Consider the following 22,518-nt stretch of genomic DNA (forward strand, 5'->3'; position numbering starts at 1 on the left):
TCAATGACATCCACATTCTTCTACAATCATATCTTCGTGGTGTTTCATTACCACATCTCCATTGTCATTCATCAGCATAGACAAAGGTCTCATTTTCACTGGGGCACAGGAGGCACATTCAACTTTATCTGAATTGAATAGCTTCAGCAAACTCTGTAAAACAAAAAAATAGATATTTGTTAGTTTACAAATCTACCAGAAAATGATGATGCACACATCAAACAATCCACATATTTAGCACAGCAATATACAATTGATACATCTAACATTCCTCTAAATTAGACATGTCAAACTGGTTGGGCTTCATGCATCTCATCTACATCTTTCTTATGGCCCTCAGCCAATATGAGGATTACAATTGAACATAGCATTGGTTTACTGTAAGGTGAATTACATTAAAAAAACAAGGCTTTTTAATTGCCATGCTGATGCCTAAACATAACTGTAAGAGAAATTCCATAAAATGCTGCCCTTTATAGAGTTTATCCAGATTTGGACTCCGCATTTTTGAGTTTGACATGCCTGCCCTAAGGAGTCAGGCTAGTTGACACTCCTCTAAGGATCCATAAAGACCTATAAACCCATAATAAAAGTTACATGCAATATGCAATATTCCTCCAATGCTGTCCGTCTAATGGCACCCATTATTACGAAATACTGAATAGCACCAAATATTAAAGAATACTTGAAAAAGGCAAGGACAATTATCAGTAAAAAAAAATGACACTTACCATAATGTAAGCATGGTTGGTTGGTTTGAAGGGCTCACTTAGGGGAATGGGGCAGGCTCCTTCACATCTGTAGGCATTGAAATTCTTTGGGTGGATAATCAGATTTCCCCACCCGAACTTCTCAAAGTCCACCATCATATCAACCCTTTGACACAAGGGTTTTCCATCCTCCACGGTTCTGGATGGAAAGTGGTTCATTATGATGCTGTCTTTTGTATTTCTGTTCTTCCTGTGCCTTTTGATACCTTGTTCACTTTTGACTTCTGGTGACATCACATATTTAGAAGACTCCACTGTTTGGATGAGGTTGGGATATCCATTGACTTTAGCAGAAGGGTTGTCCTTTGTGAACACTATCAATAAAACTCTGTCAGTAGATATGTCTGTGCAACCGTTCTCATGATCCTTCTGAGATGAGGTTCCACCCCCCATGATATCATCATAATATGAAGTTTGACGAAGGTTGAGATAAGCATTCAAAATTTTAGTGAGGGTAAACACTTTCCAGGAGTCACCCATTGTTACAGAGGAATCAATGTGAAAAGACTGCAGAAGCAATCTCTTGGAACCTTGTTCGCTGTGGTAAATATGCAGTATCATATCTTGTGTTTTCTCTGTAGGAGAAAGTTGAATCCTAAACTCTGCCAATTGAATCTCATTACTGCTTGAGAGAGAGGACATGTCAAAGTAGAGTGATCGATGATTGTCCATCTTGGTGCATCCTGGGGAAGAAAGAACAAAAAACATGACATAAAAATCAATCTAATTATAAAAAGACATACTTCGTTTTTACAATATATGAATCTATGGTTAAAATATATTAATAAATATATAAATAAATAAATAGTATTAAATAAATAAATAATACATATATAAAAAAAATATTGTTATATAAAGCAATATTCTTTAAAATGATGTTTACTATTTAAAATAAATCTTTAGGCAGTAGGCGATGTATGTGAAACTGCTAAGGCAAATCTGTCATATATGAGGCATGTCAGGAGTGTTAAAGGGAAGACTAAAACTACAAAAGCACATACTTTTAAGTTAGTTTTATCACTGTTAGAGAATCGGCTATAAGAAATAAATTGCCCTTAATTAAAATGCCTGACACAAAAAGTGTTCTTGCCCTTCTCTGTGGAAGATAATCTAGCCCATCAATAATAAAATTATCATTACATTTAGGTAATAAATAAAGCAGCATGTTACATTGTTATATGGGAAAATATAGAGTTCCGTATTTACCTTTGGCAGTAAGTCTTAGGACAGTATCTGAATCTTGAAGGATGGAATGCTCCAGGCTGGACAGACCTGTGTCATTCCCCATAATGAGGCTCTGATAGAGCTGCATCATAAATGGTGAGTACTTCTTATTTGGAGAGTATGCCTGTCCATCAAGACTGCTTGAAGTTCTTAATCCATGGTTAGATTGTTGAAGAGGAATTCTTTTTTGGTTTTCTTGCATAAAGGCTGGCAATCCCTGGACCATGGAGATGGTTGTGAGGTAGAGAATGACATTCATCCAGGTCATTTCTTCTCAGATTTCCTGTACCCTCTCTTGACTTGTAATGTTTAGGAGATGTTCATCAGAAGATCTGCAAGCCTGAAGTGAAGTCCTTATGATTCCTTCATTTTTTTTATATGGTTGGATGAATAGGTCCCATGTTCACACCTGTGACCTTTGATGTCATTGACCTCAACATCAAAGACTATCAAGGTAACTGTCAGTTATCCTTTCATGTTAGTAACACATGCTCAAAATCCTATGAGCTAAATATGCATTATTTAAATGAGGTATGAAAATCTTTTGACAGTATCAAGTGAACAGAAACTATTATATTATTTTAATGTAGAAACTGAAACTTTGTCAGTAATATATTTATACACGTTTACATTTACACAAAATATATTTCTGAAATATTTTTGCCTTTAGTGAACAATATAATTCCAATCATAGAAATAACAGCAAATTATTGTAATGGATTGTAATTATTGTATATTATTATTTGTTTTGAGTAACAGAAGAAAAGTATTATATTGTATTATACTATATTATATTCTGTTTTCTTTAAGTGACGGGGACAAGTGTATGTTTGGTAGCATTTTAATTTTGAGTATGTAAAACATTGCTTTTAAGCATAGTATCCTGAAGTATGTTAGGTTATTTAACCAGTTCCCGCCCGCCCTATAGCGGATTGACGTCCGGGAAGTGGTTGTGTTATCCTGACTGGACGTCATATGACGTCCAGCAGGATAACATGCCGCAGCGCGCCCCCGGGGGCGCGCATCGCGGCGATCGGTGGAGCGGTGTGTCAGTCTGACACACCGCTACACTGATCTTGGTAAAAAGCCTCCGGCGGAGGCTCTTTACCACGTGATCAGCCGTGTCCAATCACGGCTGATCACGCTGTCAATAGGAAGAGCCGTTGATCGGCTCTTCCTCACTCGCGTCTGACAGACGCGATTAGAGGAGAGCCGATCGGCGGTTCTCCTGGCAGGGAGGGTCTGTGCTGATTGTTTATCAGCGCAGCCCCCCCTCAGATCACCACACTGGACCACCAGGGATCACCACTAGGACCACCAGGGAAGGGGCAACATGTGGATGGCCAGGTATGTACCCCATGGCCATCCACATGTGCCCAGTGTGCCCAGTCAGTGCCAATCAGTGCCCACAAATGGGCACTGATTGGCACCATTATGTTGCAGTGATGCCCAACAATGCCACCCTTAGGGGCATCACTGCAAACAACCAGTGCGGTCAGTGCCACCCATCAGTGTCCATTCATGCCACCTGTCAGTGCCCATCCGTGCCCATCAGTGCCCATCTATCAGTGCCCATCCATGCCCATCTGTGCCAACTATCAGTGCCACCCATAAGTAACCATCAATGCCACCTATGAGTGCCCATCAATGCCACCTATGAGTGCCCATCAGTGCCGCCTATAAGTGCCCATCTGTGCCACCTATGAGTGCCCATCAGTGCCGCTTACCAGTGCCACCTATCAGTGCCCATCAGTGCCGCCTATCAGTGCCCATCAGTGCCGCCTATCAGTGCCCATCATCAGTGCCCGTCAGTGCCACCTCATCAGTGCCACCTCATTGGTGCCACCTCATCAGTGCCCATCAGTGCCGCCGTATCAGTGCCAGTCAGTGCCCGTCAGTGCAGTCATATCAGTGCCCGTCGTTGAAGAAGAAAACGTACTTATTTACAAAAAAATTTTAACAGAAACAAAGAAAAACTTGTTTTTTTTCAAAATTTTCGGTCTTTTTTTATTTGTTGCGCAAAAAATAAAAACCGCAGAGGTGATCAAATACCACCAAAAGAAAGCTCTATTTGTGGGAACAAAATGATAAAAAATTTGTTTGGGTACAGTGTAGCATGACCGCGCAATTGTCATTCAAATTGCGACAGCGCTGAAAGCTGAAAATTGGTCTGGGCGGGAAGGTGTCTAAGTGCCTGGTATTGAAGTGGTTAAAGCATACTACCCATATATCACATTTAAATATTTTTTTTTACATTCAGATATAATAATAAATAATGGCTATTGAATATAAGTATATAATTGGGGACCTAATGCTACCAGGTAATGTTTACTAAGAATTTTCTTATTCTATTTTAATTTATATGTTTGTTTTTTGATATATACAGTACATACAATACTAACAATAATCACTTATTTATCATATACCATAAACAACTCAATGTTTGAAACATATTGCCAATTTATCATTTGGCTTATATTGACTGACATGTGCTCTCCTAATTGACCACATGATAGCATTTTGAGATTTTAACTATAAACTATTTAAACTATAAACTATACTGTATATGTTTTTTTTTTGCATGATCTACAAATATTAAACTGCAATTAAATATCATGAAAATCCACATTTTCTTTATGAATTGAAATAGCAGGGTACAAAAAAATCCCCTGCCACAAATTCTATTGATTAACTTAATAACAATTTCAGTGATAGAAATTATTCACATATGGTTAGAATAACCAGTATACTATCCCATAGACTCAATTTGTAAAGAAGAATAACCATTTGAGACATCATAAATAATTACAATGAACTATTTATTAGCTCTAATAGTTTATTTGTAGACTAGTATGCAATATGAAAAGCCTATGTATATGCAAAGCATCAATACATGACCCATATAATTACTTTATCATTTGACATATTAGTTTGATACTTTTGGCAAACCTGCTTTATGGAATATTATAGGGCTTTATATAACATTGCAAAATAATATATATATAAATGTATGCAATTCTAAAATTGTTTTATAATATGGAATTTGATTCAACAGTTTCTATCAATATAAAAAGTGTTTAAAAGACATTTAAAGTGTAATCATTCATTTTATAAACTATGTATACTTTTACGATTATACATTTAATGTTATAAATAATTAAGGCAAACCTACATATAGATATAGCAGATACTTAATCTTTGAATGTTGCTTTGATCTGCTGTTGTTGTAGACAGTCATTGCATGCACAACAATCAATTATGTCAAAACATCAACATTTAACACTTTACTTTAACACATAGTACACATGAAATGAAATCAGTATGTTCATTTTCTTTTATGGTTAGATTAAAGGACATATTTGTTTGACATTAAAGAACTAATCTACCCAACAGTGAAACTTCAGGGTTAAAGTGAAAGTATACAGTACTTTCAGTGAGGACATATTTTGTGTTAACTTTGTTCACTTTAAAATTTGGAGTGACTTTTACAAATTAAAATTTGGAGTGACTTTTACATTTTTAGATGTTTGCTATATTTTATTATTACGTCAAAATTAGCTGTTTCAGTCACTCAGCATAACTGCTCAATAGATATTTAGAAAGGCTATCAACAAAACAAATTATCTTTAGTCAGTCAGCTGACTCATAGACATCCATTGTGAGAAGGAGCAGTAAAGCACAACCATAGTGTAGCACTGCAAAGCAGGAAACAGAGTCTTCGTATGCCATGAGCAAATAATGCTGCTCCTATGTACATATATGATTACAAATCATGCATGGAAACACATCAAACATTAAATTGATAACTTTATTTACATCATGTTGATTTCTTTTACAGCTGTTCCTACAAATATCTGTAAAATGGCTATTCCAACCTATCAGTTGGCGTGCATCACAGTAACTTGTATGAAAAACATTTAATCATTAGGCTCTGGGGAAAGCTCATTTGCACAGTGCACTTGCCTTGCAAAGTGAACAGCCTATTTGCCTTTGGTAAATCAAGCCCAATGTATCCTTGTAGTACAACCTAAACTAACTTTAACCTCCCTGGCGGTATGATTATTTCTGATTTTAGGTGCTGAAAGCGGTACAATTATTTTGCACAGAAATTTGGCGTTTTATATTGTAGGCCTGTAATTCTTAGGAATAGTTCACTTGAATCTGTCCAAACAAGAGTCTAGTAGACATCCCGGGTATGATAAAGTTTGAAAAACGAAATAAAAAATTATAATATAATAAATAACTATAAATAATTATAACAAATAATAATATAATAATAATAAAAATTATTCAATAATGTAATCAAATCAAAAACACTGAAATTTGCTCAGTTGCAGAATTTTAGCTTTTGTTACTTTTAGTGTTTGATGACGGATCTCCTCACAAATCACTATCGCTCAATTCTGCGAGTGATTCTAATTTATTATCGCTTTTTTCTAGCTGGTCTAAAACCACTTTTGATGTAAAGAGACAGTTTTGGTTGCTATGGACAATCTCCAGTTTCCTGGCAGAAAGAACAGTTTTATATATATAAAACTGCATGCAGGACACTGGGCAGACCACTAGGGACAAAGGGGATGTGTAGTTATTTGATACAGTACTGTAATCTGTAAGATTACAGTATGCTGTATCTATACTGTGTGTTTCACTTTTGAATTTACCGCCGAACTCCGTCCCCGTGCGTCGCAACGCTCGCAGGGAACGGAGCTCGGCACTGTGAATCGAGCGAGACACAGCGGCTCGCCGATCACAGCGGGGAGACATCGCAGGAACCAGGGGACAAGGTAAGTATGCTCTTCCTGGATCCTGCGATGCAAGCCCGAGTCTGGCTCGGGGTTACCGCTTTTGGTATGAAAAATCCAACCCGAGCCAGACTCGGGAATACCGCCAGGGGGGTTAAATAATAAAAATTTATCTTACAACATTACAGGGTGGCCTCATTGATCGTTTGGTTTTTGGAAGATGCTGAAGTGTTAAACCATCTAACAGTTTCTTAGATCTTTCAGGAACTCTTTTGGTGAGATCTCTGTGTTAAGTCCCCGGGTATGCATAGTTCCTGTGGGCCTTATGAAGGGCTCCCACTCTGCCTGACTTTTTATTGATTTTGTATTATGTGAAATGTAACTGTAGGAGCTAGACAAGAGTAATGCCCCTCATACCAAATCTGTCAATGGCATGTACAATTTAAAAAAAACTGTCTAGGACATATGAAAATACCAAAAGATTATGACCTATTGCAATGAACACCATAGCCAATTACTTTCACATGTCATGTTCCATCTTAAAGGTTTAAAGGGTTCTCCTATTTTTTTCCTATTGCTGGATCCAAGTCTTCACACCTCCCACCTTTCATATTAATGATCCCAATATCAAATATTACCAGTGTCAATAATACAATTTGCACTTCTTCTGTTATTCAGGGCCCTCTGATTCCTTCTGTATACAAGGGGAACTGCACTCTGCTCACATAATTTGTAATACAAACATCTTTGCCATTCTGAAGCTTCCCTCCAACCACTTTGCATATTATTTCATATATACTGTGATTCTGTACTTGCCAAATATGCTGCAGAAATCTCCCTCCACCGAGTCTGGCTGCAACCATTTTAACTGTGGGCAGCTAAAGCTGCTGCCTGTTAACTTTCTGGATTTACACAGACACACAGAGGCACACCTTCAGCTCTACAGCTCTCATTAGCCCTCCTATGACTCATCCCCCCTCCCTTCCTGGCAAACTCTCACGAGAGTTAGAGAGAGAGCTGTTCATGATGTCATAAGCCTAGGCTTTTTACCAGACAAGAAACAGGAAGTGGGCTGTATAAGGATTTTACTGGCAGAATCTTTTTTTTACTATCCAACATTAAAACAACAAGGGCAGAAGATTTAATACATGGAAAGTTGAAAAAATTACTGAATGTCCGCTTTAAATTGTATATGTACTGTCTGTCCTTATTTTGTAAATCGCTGCGTGAACTGTTGGTGCTATTTATATACTGTATAATAACAATAATGTTGAGGAATTACAGATATTAGGTAACGTTAACACCAGTTTATATTAAATATTTTCTTTAAAAGTATGTGAGCTAGAAAATGACAAACCCATGTTATTATAAAAACATACATTCTCATTTTAACAAATCAAACTTAATCTATGAATACCACTGCACTTTAGGCAAAGCACAATACTTTTCTTTCCAAGTATCTCCTTAAGCAGGGGTCAGCAACCCATGGGCCGCACCCGGCCCACCACCATTTAATGTCCAGCCCGTCAGGGCCATGAGTAATTCACTGGCACCCAGGCTACGGAGATTTTTGCCACTGTCCTCTTCATTGGACAGCAGCGAGTGGCTGGTATCACAGGGCTGGATGGGGCAGGAACCACTGGAGTTAACTTTTTTCGTTAAACAGCAGGTGATTGGTTTCCAGGCGATCGTAGCAACCAATCACTAGCCTGTTAATGTAAAAAGTTAACTTCAGCAGTTACCACACTAATCCAGACCTGTGATGCCGATCTCTGCTCTGCTGCACATGTGTGTAAGGTAGGAGAGTTCTACCTACACAGTGTGTTTTTGTATGGGGATTGGGTGGGGTGGGGTTGGGTGCAGGGGGTAAGAGGACACTACAGTGGGGGCAGGAGACAGGGACACCATCACCCCTGGGGACAGGGACATCTTCTCCCCTGGGGACAGGGGCCCCTTCTCACCTGGGGACAGGAACTCCTTCTACCCTGTGGACAGGGACTCCTCTTACTTGGGGACAGAGTCCCCTTCTCCCCTGGGGACAGGGACCCCTTCTCTCCTGGGGATGTGACCCCATTACCCTGGTAATGGGGCCCCCATCTCCCCTAGTAACAGAGAACCCCTCCCCCTGGGGACCCCATTTCCCTAGGGACAGGGACCCCATCTCCCCTGGAGACAGGGACCCCTTTTCCCCTTAGGAAAGGGACCCCTCTCACTTGGGGACAGGGACTCCATCACCCCTGGGGACAGGGACCCCTTCTCACTTGGGGACAGGACCCCATCACCCCTGGGGATGGGGACCTATCTCCTCTAGTAATGGGGACCCCATCTCCCCTAAGGGCAGGAACCCCATTTTCCCTAGGGACAGGAACCCCATCTCCAGACCATGCTGACTGGCAGGGCTGGTGTCAGCCACCCTTGGGTACCAGGATGGGGGAGGGGGCAGTAAAATCTGAATCCCCAGCCACATGATCCCTCAGAGTCAACTTGCTTTTTATTAGTGAAGCACCTTAAAGTGAGGTAAACCTGTACTGGTATTATTACTATGTTAGGATTATTATTATCTTCATTTATTAGCAGGTGAATGTGGCCCTCCACCATCCACGCATTCACATACATTGAATGCCGGCCCTTAAGTGGAAAAAGGTTGCTGACCCCTGTCCAAAAGGATGAATATATATATTATACTAAGGCTATCCAATTCAATACTTGAATCTCTTTATAATTAATTCATACTATCAATATTATTCATGTTTTATCTTGCATATGTATGCACTACATAGCTCTAAGATTAACTTCAGCAATTTAGCAATATTATTTTCTAATTCAGTTGCATCATACAGCATCTAATCTTTTGAATGTAAAGCTTGTACAATTCAGATTCAAAGCCCTTTTCTCTCCTCCAAAAGATCTAGGCCATTCCAGCAAGTTCAAGAACAATGCAAATCAAAAAAACATTGGAAATGGAAAACACTGCAACGAAGCATTTAAAATATTTGTTTAATTCTAAATGTTTTTTTTGCCTGCACTTCATTAAGTTGTATACAAGGACTACTTAAGTCTGTGTATTAAAGTCAAAATCCACCATTTTCTGCACAAGTCTTATCTAAAACATTTTAGGGGCTCTACTGGAAAGCTTCAGCTCCATATTCCCATTGTTCAATTAGTGCTATCAAACAATAAAGAAAATGAAACAGATGTATTTTATTCATTATATTTTAATGGATAATAATCATACAATGACTGCACTGTAAACTACAAAATACATTTTAGGCAATAAAAAAATATAAATATTTAAAAAAAGTATTTGCCCTTTATAAACCAGGTTTTATCTCCAGTTCATGGCAATAATGTAGGCCAGCAATGGAAGTTTCTTTTCTTCCTCTGGCTCCAGTTTTTAGCTTTTGAACTCTTTTTAACTTAAAGCAGAGAGTTCAGCAGGCCTTTCACCAGACACTGCAAAGTGCCATTATTCCTTTAAAGTCACTGCTTACTTTGCATCTTTTCAATACTTGTGACATATGTTTTAGCAGTTCCTCAATGACATCCACATTCTTCTACAATCATATCTTCGTGGTGTTTCATTACCACATCTCCATTGTCATTCATCAGCATAGACAAAGGTCTCATTTTCACTGGGGCACAGGAGGCACATTCAACTTTATCTGAATTGAATAGCTTCAGCAAACTCTGTAAAACAAAAAAATAGATATTTGTTAGTTTACAAATCTACCAGAAAATGATGATGCACACATCAAACAATCCACATATTTAGCACAGCAATATACAATTGATACATCTAACATTCCTCTAAATTAGACATGTCAAACTGGTTGGGCTTCATGCATCTCATCTACATCTTTCTTATGGCCCTCAGCCAATATGAGGATTACAATTGAACATAGCATTGGTTTACTGTAAGGTGAATTACATTAAAAAAACAAGGCTTTTTAATTGCCATGCTGATGCCTAAACATAACTGTAAGAGAAATTCCATAAAATGCTGCCCTTTATAGAGTTTATCCAGATTTGGACTCCACATTTTTGAGTTTGACATGCCTGCCCTAAGGAGTCAGGCTAGTTGACACTCCTCTAAGGATCCATAAAGACCTATAAACCCATAATAAAAGTTACATGCAATATGTAATATTCCTCCAATGCTGTCCGTCTAATGGCACCCATTATTACGAAATACTGAATAGCACCAAATATTAAAGAATACTTGAAAAGGCAAAGACAATTATCAGTAAAAAAAAATGACACTTACCATAATGTAAGCATGGTTGGTTGGTTTGAAGGGCTCACTTAGGGGAATGGGGCAGGCTCCTTCACATCTGTAGGCATTGAAATTCTTCGGGTGGATAATCAGATTTCCCCACCCGAACTTCTCAAAGTCCACCATCATATCAACCCTTTGACACAAGGGTTTTCCATCCTCCACGGTTCTGGATGGAAAGTGGTTCATTATGATGCTGTCTTTTGTATTTCTGTTCTTCCTGTGCCTTTTGATACCTTGTTCACTTTTGACTTCTGGTGACATCACATATTTAGAAGACTCCACTGTTTGGATGAGGTTGGGATATCCATTGACTTTAGCAGAAGGGTTGTCCTTTGTGAACACTATCAATAAAACTCTGTCAGTAGATATGTCTGTGCAACCGTTCTCATGATCCTTCTGAGATGAGGTTCCACCCCCCATGATATCATCATAATATGAAGTTTGACGAAGGTTGAGATAAGCATTCAAAATTTTAGTGAGGGTAAACACTTTCCAGGAGTCACCCATTGTTACAGAGGAATCAATGTGAAAAGACTGCAGAAGCAATCTCTTGGAACCTTGTTCGCTGTGGTAAATATGCAGTATCATATCTTGTGTTTTCTCTGTAGGAGAAAGTTGAATCCTAAACTCTGCCAATTGAATCTCATTACTGCTTGAGAGAGAGGACATGTCAAAGTAGAGTGATCGATGATTGTCCATCTTGGTGCATCCTGGGGAAGAAAGAACAAAAAACATGACATAAAAATCAATCTAATTATAAAAAGACATACTTCGTTTTTACAATATATGAATCTATGGTTAAAATATATTAATAAATATATAAATAAATAAATAGTATTAAATAAATAAATAATACATATATAAAAAAAAATATTGTTATATAAAGCAATATTCTTTAAAATTATGTTTACTATTTAAAATAAATCTTTAGGCAGTAGGCGATGTATGTGAAACTGCTAAGGCAAATCTGTCATATATGAGGCATGTCAGGAGTGTTAAAGGGAAGACTAAAACTACAAAAGCACATACTTTTAAGTTAGTTTTATCACTGTTAGAGAATCAGCTATAAGAAATAAATTGCCCTTAATTAAAATGCCTGACACAAAAAGTGTTCTTGCCCTTCTCTGTGGAAGATAATCTAGCCCATCAATAATAAAATTATCATTACATTTAGGTAATAAATAAAGCAGCATGTTACATTGTTATATGGGAAAATATAGAGTTCCGTATTTACCTTTGGCAGTAAGTCTTAGGACAGTATCTGAATCTTGAAGGATGGAATGCTCCAGGCTGGACAGACCTGTGTCATTCCCCATAATGAGGCTCTGATAGAGCTGCATCATAAATGGTGAGTACTTCTTATTTGGAGAGTATGCCTGTCCATCAAGACTGCTTGAAGTTCTTAATCCATGGTTAGATTGTTGAAGAGGAATTCTTTTTTGGTTTTCTTGCATAAAGGCTGGCAATCCCTGGACCATGGAGATGGTTGTGAGGTAGAGAATGACATTCATCCAGGTCATTTCTTCTCAGATTTCCTGTACCCTCTCTTGACTTGTAATGTTTAGGAGATGTTCATCAGAAGATCTGCAAGCCTGAAGTGAAGTCCTTATGATTCCTTCATTTTTTTTATATGGTTGGATGAATAGGTCCCATGTTCACACCTGTGACCTTTGATGTCATTGACCTCAACATCAAAGACTATCAAGGTAACTGTCAGTTATAAAGTCATCCTTTCATGTTAGTAACACATGCTCAAAATCCTATGAGCTAAATATGCATTATTTAAATGAGGTATGAATATCTTTTGACAGTATCAAGTGAACAGAAACTATTATATTATTTTAATGTAGAAACTGAAACTTTGTCAGTAATATATTTATACACGTTTACATTTACACAAAATATATTTCTGAAATATTTTTGCCTTTAGTGAACAATTTAATTCCAATTATAGAAATAACAGCAAATTATTGTAATGGATTGTAATTATTGTATATTATTATTTGTTTTGAGTAACAGAAGAAAAGTATTATATTGTATTATACTATATTATATTCTGTTTTCTTTAAGTGACGGGGACAAGTGTATGTTTGGTAGCATTTTAATTTTGAGTATGTAAGACATTGCTTTTAAGCATAGTATCCTGAAGTATGTTAGGTTATTTAAAGCATACTACCCATATATCACATTTAAATATTTTTTTTTACATTCAGATATAATAATAAATAATGGCTATTGATTATAAGTATATAATTGGGGACCTAATGCTACCAGGTAATGTTTACTAAGAATTTTCTTATTCTATTTTAATTTATATGTTTGTTTTTTGATATATACAGTACATACAATACTAACAATAATCACTTATTTATCATATACCATAAACAACTCGATGTTTGAAACATATTGCCAATTTATCATTTGGCTTATATTGACTGACATGTGCTCGCCTAATTGACCACATGATAGCATTTTGAGATTTTAACTATAAACTATTTAAACTATAAACTATACTGTATATGTTTTTTTTTTTTGCATGATCTACAAATATTAAACTGCAATTAAATATCATGAAAATCCACATTTTCTTTATGAATTGAAATAGCAGGGTACAAAAAAATCCCCTGCCACAAATTCTAATGATTAACTTAATAACAATTTCAGTGATAGAAATTATTCACATATGGTTATAATAACCAGTATACTATCATATAGACTCAATTTGTAAAGAAGAATAACCATTTGAGACATCATAAATAATTACAATGAACTATTTATTAGCTCTAATAGTTTATTTGTAGACTAGTATGCAATATGAAAAGCCTATGTATATGCAAAGCATCAATACATGACCCATATAATTACTTTATCATTTGACATATTAGTTTGATACTTTTGGCAAACCTGCTTTATGGAATATTATAGGGCTTTATATAACATTGCAAAATAATATATATATAAATGTATGCAATTCTAAAATTGTTTTATAATATGGAATTTGATTCAACAGTTTCTATCAATATAAAAAGTGTTTAAAAGACATTTAAAGTGTAATCATTCATTTTATAAACTATGTGTACTTTTACGATTATACATTTAATGTTATAAATAATTAAGGCAAACCTACATATAGATATAGCAGATACTTAATCTTTGAATGTTGCTTTGATCTGCTGTTGTTGTAGACAGTCATTGCATGCACAACAATCAATTATGTCAAAACATCAACATTTAACACTTTACTTTAACACATAGTACACATGAAATGAAATCAGTATGTTCATTTTCTTTTATGGTTAGATTAAAGGACATATTTGTTTGACATTAAAGAACTAATCTACCCAACAGTGAAACTTCAGGGTTAAAGTGAAAGTATACAGTACTTTCAGTGAGGACATATTTTGTGTTAACTTTGTTCACTTTAAAATTTGGAGTGACTTTTACAAATTAAAATTTGGAGTGACTTTTACATTTTTAGATGTTTGCTATATTTTATTATTACGTCAAAATTAGCTGTTTCAGTCACTCAGCATAACTGCTCAATAGATATTTAGAAAGGCTATCAACAAAACAAATTATCTTTAGTCAGTCAGCTGACTCATAGACATCCATTGTGAGAAGGAGCAGTAAAGCACAACCATAGTGTAGCACTGCAAAGCAGGAAACAGTGTCTTCGTATGCCATGAGCAAATAATGCTGCTCCCATGTACATATATGATTACAAATCATGCATGGAAACACATCAAACATTAAATTGATAACTTTATTTACATCATGTTGATTTCTTTTACAGCTGTTCCTACAAATATCTGTAAAATGGCTATTCCAACCTATCAGTTGGCGTGCATCACAGTAACTTGTATGAAAAACATTTAATCATTAGGCTCTGGGGAAAGCTCATTTGCACAGTGCACTTGCCTTGCAAAGTGAACAGCCTATTTGCCTTTGGTAAATCAAGCCCAATGTATCCTTGTAGTACAACCTAAACTAACTTTAAATAATAAAAATTTATCTTACAACATTACAGGGTGGCCTCATTGATCGTTTGGTTTTTGGAAGATGCTGAAGTGTTAAACCATCTAACAGTTTCTTAGATCTTTCAGGAACTCTTTTGGTGAGATCTCTGTGTTAAGTCCCCGGGTATGCATAGTTCCTGTGGGCCTTATGAAGGGCTCCCACTCTGCCTGACTTTTTATTGATTTTGTATTATGTGAAATGTAACTGTAGGAGCTAGACAAGAGTAATGCCCCTCATACCAAATCTGTCAATGGCATGTACAATTTAAAAAAAACTGTCTAGGACATATGAAAATACCAAAAGATTATGACCTATTGCAATGAACACCATAGCCAATTACTTTCACATGTCATGTTCCATCTTAAAGGTTTAAAGGGTTCTCCTATTTTTTTCCTATTGCTGGATCCAAGTCTTCACACCTCCCACCTTTCATATTAATGATCCCAATATCAAATATTACCAGTGTCAATAATACAATTTGCACTTCTTCTGTTATTCAGGGCCCTCTGATTCCTTCTGTATACAAGAGGAACTGCACTCTGCTCACATAATTTGTAATACAAACATCTTTGCCATTCTGAAGCTTCCCTCCAACCACTTTGCATATTATTTCATATATACTGTGATTCTGTACTTGCCAAATATGCTGCAGAAATCTCCCTCCACCGAGTCTGGCTGCAACCATTTTAACTGTGGGCAGCTAAAGCTGCTGCCTGTTAACTTCCTGGATTTACACAGACACACAGAGGCACACCTCCAGCTCTACAGCTCTCATTAGCCCTCCTATGACTCATCCCCCCTCCCTTCCTGGCAAACTCTCACGAGAATTAGAGAGAGAGCTGTTCATGATGTCATAAGCCTAGGCTTTTTACCAGACAAGAAACAGAAAGTGGGCTGTATAAGGATTTTATTGGCAGAATCTTTTTTTTACTATCCAACATTAAAACAACAAGGGCAGAAGATTTAATACATGGAAAGTTGAAAAAATTACTGAATGTCCGCTTTAAATTGTATATGTACTGTCTGTCCTTATTTTGTAAATCGCTGCGTGAACTGTTGGTGCTATTTATATACTGTATAATAACAATAATGTTGAGGAATTACAGATATTAGGTAACGTTAACACCAGTTTATATTAAATATTTTCTTTAAAAGTATGTGAGCTAGAAAATGACAAACCCATGTTATTATAAAAACATACATTCTCATTTTAACAAATCAAACTTAATCTATGAATACCACTGCACTTTAGGCAAAGCACAATACTTTTCTTTCCAAGTATCTCCTAAAGCAGGGGTCAGCAACCCACGGGCCGCACCCGGCCCACCACCATTTAATGTCCAGCCCGTCAGGGCCATGAGTAATTCACTGGCACCCAGGCCACGGAGATTTTTGCCACTGTCCTCTTCATTGGACAGCAGCGAGTGGCTGGTATCACAGGGCTGGATGGGGCAGGAACCGCTGGAGTTAACTTTTTTCATTAAACAGCAGGTGATTGGTTTCCAGGCGATCGTAGCAACCAATCACTAGCCTGTTAATGTAAAAAGTTAACTTCAGCAGTTCCCACACTAATCCAGACCTGTGATGCCGATCTCTGCTCTGCTGCACATGTGTGTAAGGTAGGAGAGTTCTACCTACACAGTGTGTTTTTGTATGGGGATGGGGTGGGGTGGGGTGGGGTTGGGTTCAGGGGGTAAGAGGACACTACAGTGGGGGCAGGAGACAGGGACACCATCACCCCTGGGGACAGGGACATCTTCTCCCCTGGGGACAGGGGCCCCTTCTCACCTGGGGACAGGAACTCCTTCTACCCTGTGGACAGGGACTCCTCTCACTTGGGGACAGGGTCCCCTTTTCCCCTGGGGACAGGGACCCCTTCTCTCCTGGGGATGTGACCCCATTACCCTGGTAATGGGGCTCCCATCTCCCCTAGTAACAGAGAACCCCTCCCCCTGGGGACCCCATTTCCCTAGGGACAGGGACCCCATCTCCCCTGGAGACAGGGACCCCTTTTCCCCTGGGGAAAGGGACCCCTCTCACTTGGGGACAGGGACTCCATCACCCCTGGGGACAGGGACCCCTTCTCACTTGGGGACAGGACCCCATCACCTCTAGTAATGGGGACCCCATCTCCCCTAAGGGCAGGAACCCCATTTTCCCTAGGGACAGGAACCCCATCTCCAGACCATGCTGACTGGCAGGGCTGGTGTCAGCCACCCTTGGGTACCAGGATGGGGGAGGGGGCAGTAAAATCTGAATCTACAGCCACATGATCCCTCAGAGTCAACTGGCTTTTTATTAGTGAAGCACCTTAAAGTGAGGTAAACCTGTACTGGTATTATTACTATGTTAGGATTATTATTATCTTCATTTATTAGCAGGTGAATGTGGCCCTCCACCATCCACGCATTCACATACATTGAATGCCGGCCCTTAAGTGGAAAAAGGTTGCTGACCCCTGTCCAAAATGATAAATATATATTTTATACTAAGGCTATCCAATTCAATACTTGAAGCTCTTTATAATTAATTCTTACTATCAATATTATTCATGTTTTATCTTGCATATGTATGCACTACATAGCTCTAAGATTAACTTCAGCAATTTAGCAATATTATTTTCTAATTCAGTTGCATCATACAGCATGTAATCTTTTGAATGTAAAGCTTGTACAATTCAGATTCAAAGCCCTTTTCTCTCCTCCAAAAGATCTAGGCCATTCCAGCAAGTTCAAGAACAATGCAAATCAAAAAAACATTGGAAATAGAAAACACTGCAACGAAGCATTTAAAATATTTGTTTAATTCTAAATGTTTTTTTGCCTGCACTTCATTAAGTTGTATACAAGGACTACTTAAGTCTGTGTATTAAAGTCAAAATCCACCATTTTCTGCACAAGTCTTATCTAAAACATTTTAGGGGCTCTACTGGAAAGCTTCAGCTCCATATTCCCATTGTTCAATTAGTGCTATCAAACAATAAAGAAAATGAAACAGATGTATTTTATTCATTATATTTTAATGGATAATAATCATACAATGACTGCACTGTAAACTACAAAATACATTTTAGGCAATAAAAAAATATAAATATTTAAAAAAAGTATTTGCCCTTTATAAACCAGGTTTTATCTCCAGTTCATGGCAATAATGTAGGCCAGCAATGGAAGTTTCTTTTCTTCCTCTGGCTCCAGTTTTTAGCTTTTGAACTCTTTTTAACTTAAAGCAGAGAGTTCAGCAGGCCTTTCACCAGACACTGCAAAGTGCCATTATTCCTTTAAAGTCACTGCTTACTTTGCATCTTTTCAATACTTGTGACATATGTTTTAGCAGTTCCTCAATGACATCCACATTCTTCTACAATCATATCTTCGTGGTGTTTCATTACCACATCTCCATTGTCATTCATCAGCATAGACAAAGGTCTCATTTTCACTGGGGCACAGGAGGCACATTCAACTTTATCTGAATTGAATAGCTTCAGCAAACTCTGTAAAACAAAAAAATAGATATTTGTTAGTTTACAAATCTACCAGAAAACGATGATGCACACATCAAACAATCCACATATTTAGCACAGCAATATACAATTGATACATCTAACATTCCTCTAAATTAGACATGTCAAACTGGTTGGGCTTCATGCATCTCATCTACATCTTTCTTATGGCCCTCAGCCAATATGAGGATTACAATTGAACATAGCATTGGTTTACTGTAAGGTGAATTACATTAAAAAAACAAGGCTTTTTAATTGCCATGCTGATGCCTAAACATAACTGTAAGAGAAATTCCATAAAATGCTGCCCTTTATAGAGTTTATCCAGATTTGGACTCCACATTTTTGAGTTTGACATGCCTGCCCTAAGGAGTCAGGCTAGTTGACACTCCTCTAAGGATCCATAAAGACCTATAAACCCATAATAAAAGTTACATGCAATATGTAATATTCCTCCAATGCTGTCTGTCTAATGGCACCCATTATTATGAAATACTGAATAGCACCAAATATTAAAGAATACTTGAAAAAGGCAAAGACAATTATCAGTAAAAAAAAATGACACTTACCATAATGTAAGCATGGTTGGTTGGTTTGAAGGGCTCACTTAGGGGAATGGGGCAGGCTCCTTCACATCTGTAGGCATTGAAATTCTTCGGGTGGATAATCAGATTTCCCCACCCGAACTTCTCAAAGTCCACCATCATATCAACCCTTTGACACAAGGGTTTTCCATCCTCCACGGTTCTGGATGGAAAGTGGTTCATTATGATGCTGTCTTTTGTATTTCTGTTCTTCCTGTGCCTTTTGATACCTTGTTCACTTTTGACTTCTGGTGACATCACATATTTAGAAGACTCCACTGTTTGGATGAGGTTGGGATATCCATTGACTTTAGCAGAAGGGTTGTCCTTTGTGAACACTATCAATAAAACTCTGTCAGTAGATATGTCTGTGCAACCGTTCTCATGATCCTTCTGAGATGAGGTTCCACCCCCCATGATATCATCATAATATGAAGTTTGACGAAGGTTGAGATAAGCATTCAAAATTTTAGTGAGGGTAAACACTTTCCAGGAGTCACCCATTGTTACAGAGGAATCAATGTGAAAAGACTGCAGAAGCAATCTCTTGGAACCTTGTTCGCTGTGGTAAATATGCAGTATCATATCTTGTGTTTTCTCTGTAGGAGAAAGTTGAATCCTAAACTCTGCCAATTGAATCTCATTACTGCTTGAGAGAGAGGACATGTCAAAGTAGAGTGATCGATGATTGTCCATCTTGGTGCATCCTGGGGAAGAAAGAACAAAAAACATGACATAAAAATCAATCTAATTATAAAAAGACATACTTCGTTTTTACAATATATGAATCTATGGTTAAAATATATTAATAAATATATAAATAAATAAATAGTATTAAATAAATAAATAATACATATATAAAAAAAAATATTGTTATATAAAGCAATATTCTTTAAAATGATGTTTACTATTTAAAATAAATCTTTAGGCAGTAGGCGATGTATGTGAAACTGCTAAGGCAAATCTGTCATATATGAGGCATGTCAGGAGTGTTAAAGGGAAGACTAAAACTACAAAAGCACATACTTTTAAGTTAGTTTTATCACTGTTAGAGAATCAGCTATAAGAAATAAATTGCCCTTAATTAAAATGCCTGACACAAAAAGTGTTCTTGCCCTTCTCTGTGGAAGATAATCTAGCCCATCAATAATAAAATTATCATTACATTTAGGTAATAAATAAAGCAGCATGTTACATTGTTATATGGGAAAATATAGAGTTCCGTATTTACCTTTGGCAGTAAGTCTTAGGACAGTATCTGAATCTTGAAGGATGGAATGCTCCAGGCTGGACAGACCTGTGTCATTCCCCATAATGAGGCTCTGATAGAGCTGCATCATAAATGGTGAGTACTTCTTATTTGGAGAGTATGCCTGTCCATCAAGACTGCTTGAAGTTCTTAATCCATGGTTAGATTGTTGAAGAGGAATTCTTTTTTGGTTTTCTTGCATAAAGGCTGGCAATCCCTGGACCATGGAGATGGTTGTGAGGTAGAGAATGACATTCATCCAGGTCATTTCTTCTCAGATTTCCTGTACCCTCTCTTGACTTGTAATGTTTAGGAGATGTTCATCAGAAGATCTGCAAGCCTGAAGTGAAGTCCTTATGATTCCTTCATTTTTTTTATATGGTTGGATGAATAGGTCCCATGTTCACACCTGTGACCTTTGATGTCATTGACCTCAACATCAAAGACTATCAAGGTAACTGTCAGTTATAAAGTCATCCTTTCATGTTAGTAACACATGCTCAAAATCCTATGAGCTAAATATGCATTATTTAAATGAGGTATGAAAATCTTTTGACAGTATCAAGTGAACAGAAACTATTATATTATTTTAATGTAGAAACTGAAACTTTGTCAGTAATATATTTATACACGTTTACATTTACACAAAATATATTTCTGAAATATTTTTGCCTTTAGTGAACAATATAATTCCAATTATAGAAATAACAGCAAATTATTGTAATGGATTGTAATTATTGTATATTATTATTTGTTTTGAGTAACAGAAGAAAAGTATTATATTGTATTATACTATATTATATTCTGTTTTCTTTAAGTGACGGGGACAAGTGTATGTTTGGTAGCATTTTAATTTTGAGTATGTAAGACATTGCTTTTAAGCATAGTATCCTGAAGTATGTTAGGTTATTTAAAGCATACTACCCATATATCACATTTAAATATTTTTTTTTACATTCAGATATAATAATAAATAATGGCTATTGATTATAAGTATATAATTGGGGACCTAATGCTACCAGGTAATGTTTACTAAGAATTTTCTTATTCTATTTTAATTTATATGTTTGTTTTTTGATATATACAGTACATACAATACTAACAATAATCACTTATTTATCATATACCATAAACAACTCGATGTTTGAAACATATTGCCAATTTATCATTTGGCTTATATTGACTGACATGTGCTCTCCTAATTGACCACATGATAGCATTTTGAGATTTTAACTATAAACTATTTAAACTATAAACTATACTGTATATGTTTTTTTTTTTTGCATGATCTACAAATATTAAACTGCAATTAAATATCATGAAAATCCACATTTTCTTTATGAATTGAAATAGCAGGGTACAAAAAAATCCCCTGCCACAAATTCTAATGATTAACTTAATAACAATTTCAGTGATAGAAATTATTCACATATGGTTAGAATAACCAGTATACTATCATATAGACTCAATTTGTAAAGAAGAATAACCATTTGAGACATCATAAATAATTACAATGAACTATTTATTAGCTCTAATAGTTTATTTGTAGACTAGTATGCAATATGAAAAGCCTATGTATATGCAAAGCATCAATACATGACCCATATAATTACTTTATCATTTGACATATTAGTTTGATACTTTTGGCAAACCTGCTTTATGGAATATTATAGGGCTTTATATAACATTGCAAAATAATATATATATAAATGTATGCAATTCTAAAATTGTTTTATAATATGGAATTTGATTCAACAGTTTCTATCAATATAAAAAGTGTTTAAAAGACATTTAAAGTGTAATCATTCATTTTATAAACTATGTATACTTTTACGATTATACATTTAATGTTATAAATAATTAAGGCAAACCTACATATAGATATAGCAGATACTTAATCTTTGAATGTTGCTTTGATCTGCTGTTGTTGTAGACAGTCATTGCATGCACAACAATCAATTATGTCAAAACATCAACATTTAACACTTTACTTTAACACATAGTACACATGAAATGAAATCAGTATGTTCATTTTCTTTTATGGTTAGATTAAAGGACATATTTGTTTGACATTAAAGAACTAATCTACCCAACAGTGAAACTTCAGGGTTAAAGTGAAAGTATACAGTACTTTCAGTGAGGACATATTTTGTGTTA

At 36.5% G+C, this 22,518-nt stretch overlaps 3 protein-coding genes across 3 annotated transcripts; all 3 read right to left on the minus strand.

Annotated features, from left to right (window-relative positions):
• On the minus strand, positions 1-2,262 carry LOC141134677 (nodal homolog 2-A-like). The gene is made up of 3 exons (XM_073624120.1): positions 1,977-2,262; positions 732-1,453; positions 1-153 (listed from the first exon to the last, which is right to left on the minus strand). Exons 1-3 carry the CDS (start codon positions 2,260-2,262, stop codon positions 1-3), a joined length of 1,161 nt encoding a protein of 386 aa, XP_073480221.1.
• Positions 2,263-10,270: 8,008 nt separating this feature from the next.
• On the minus strand, positions 10,271-12,532 carry LOC141134678 (nodal homolog 2-A-like). Its single transcript, XM_073624121.1, has 3 exons — positions 12,247-12,532; positions 11,001-11,722; positions 10,271-10,423 (listed from the first exon to the last, which is right to left on the minus strand). Exons 1-3 carry the CDS (start codon positions 12,530-12,532, stop codon positions 10,271-10,273), a joined length of 1,161 nt encoding a protein of 386 aa, XP_073480222.1.
• A 5,834-nt stretch (positions 12,533-18,366) lies between these two features.
• On the minus strand, positions 18,367-20,629 carry LOC141134679 (nodal homolog 2-A-like). The gene is made up of 3 exons (XM_073624122.1): positions 20,344-20,629; positions 19,098-19,819; positions 18,367-18,519 (listed from the first exon to the last, which is right to left on the minus strand). Exons 1-3 carry the CDS (start codon positions 20,627-20,629, stop codon positions 18,367-18,369), a joined length of 1,161 nt encoding a protein of 386 aa, XP_073480223.1.
• Between the last annotated feature and the right edge of the window lie 1,889 nt (positions 20,630-22,518).

This window comes from Aquarana catesbeiana, linkage group LG03 (assembly GCF_042186555.1).
Source record: "Aquarana catesbeiana isolate 2022-GZ linkage group LG03, ASM4218655v1, whole genome shotgun sequence".
Classification (NCBI taxonomy): Eukaryota; Metazoa; Chordata; class Amphibia; order Anura; family Ranidae; genus Aquarana; species Aquarana catesbeiana.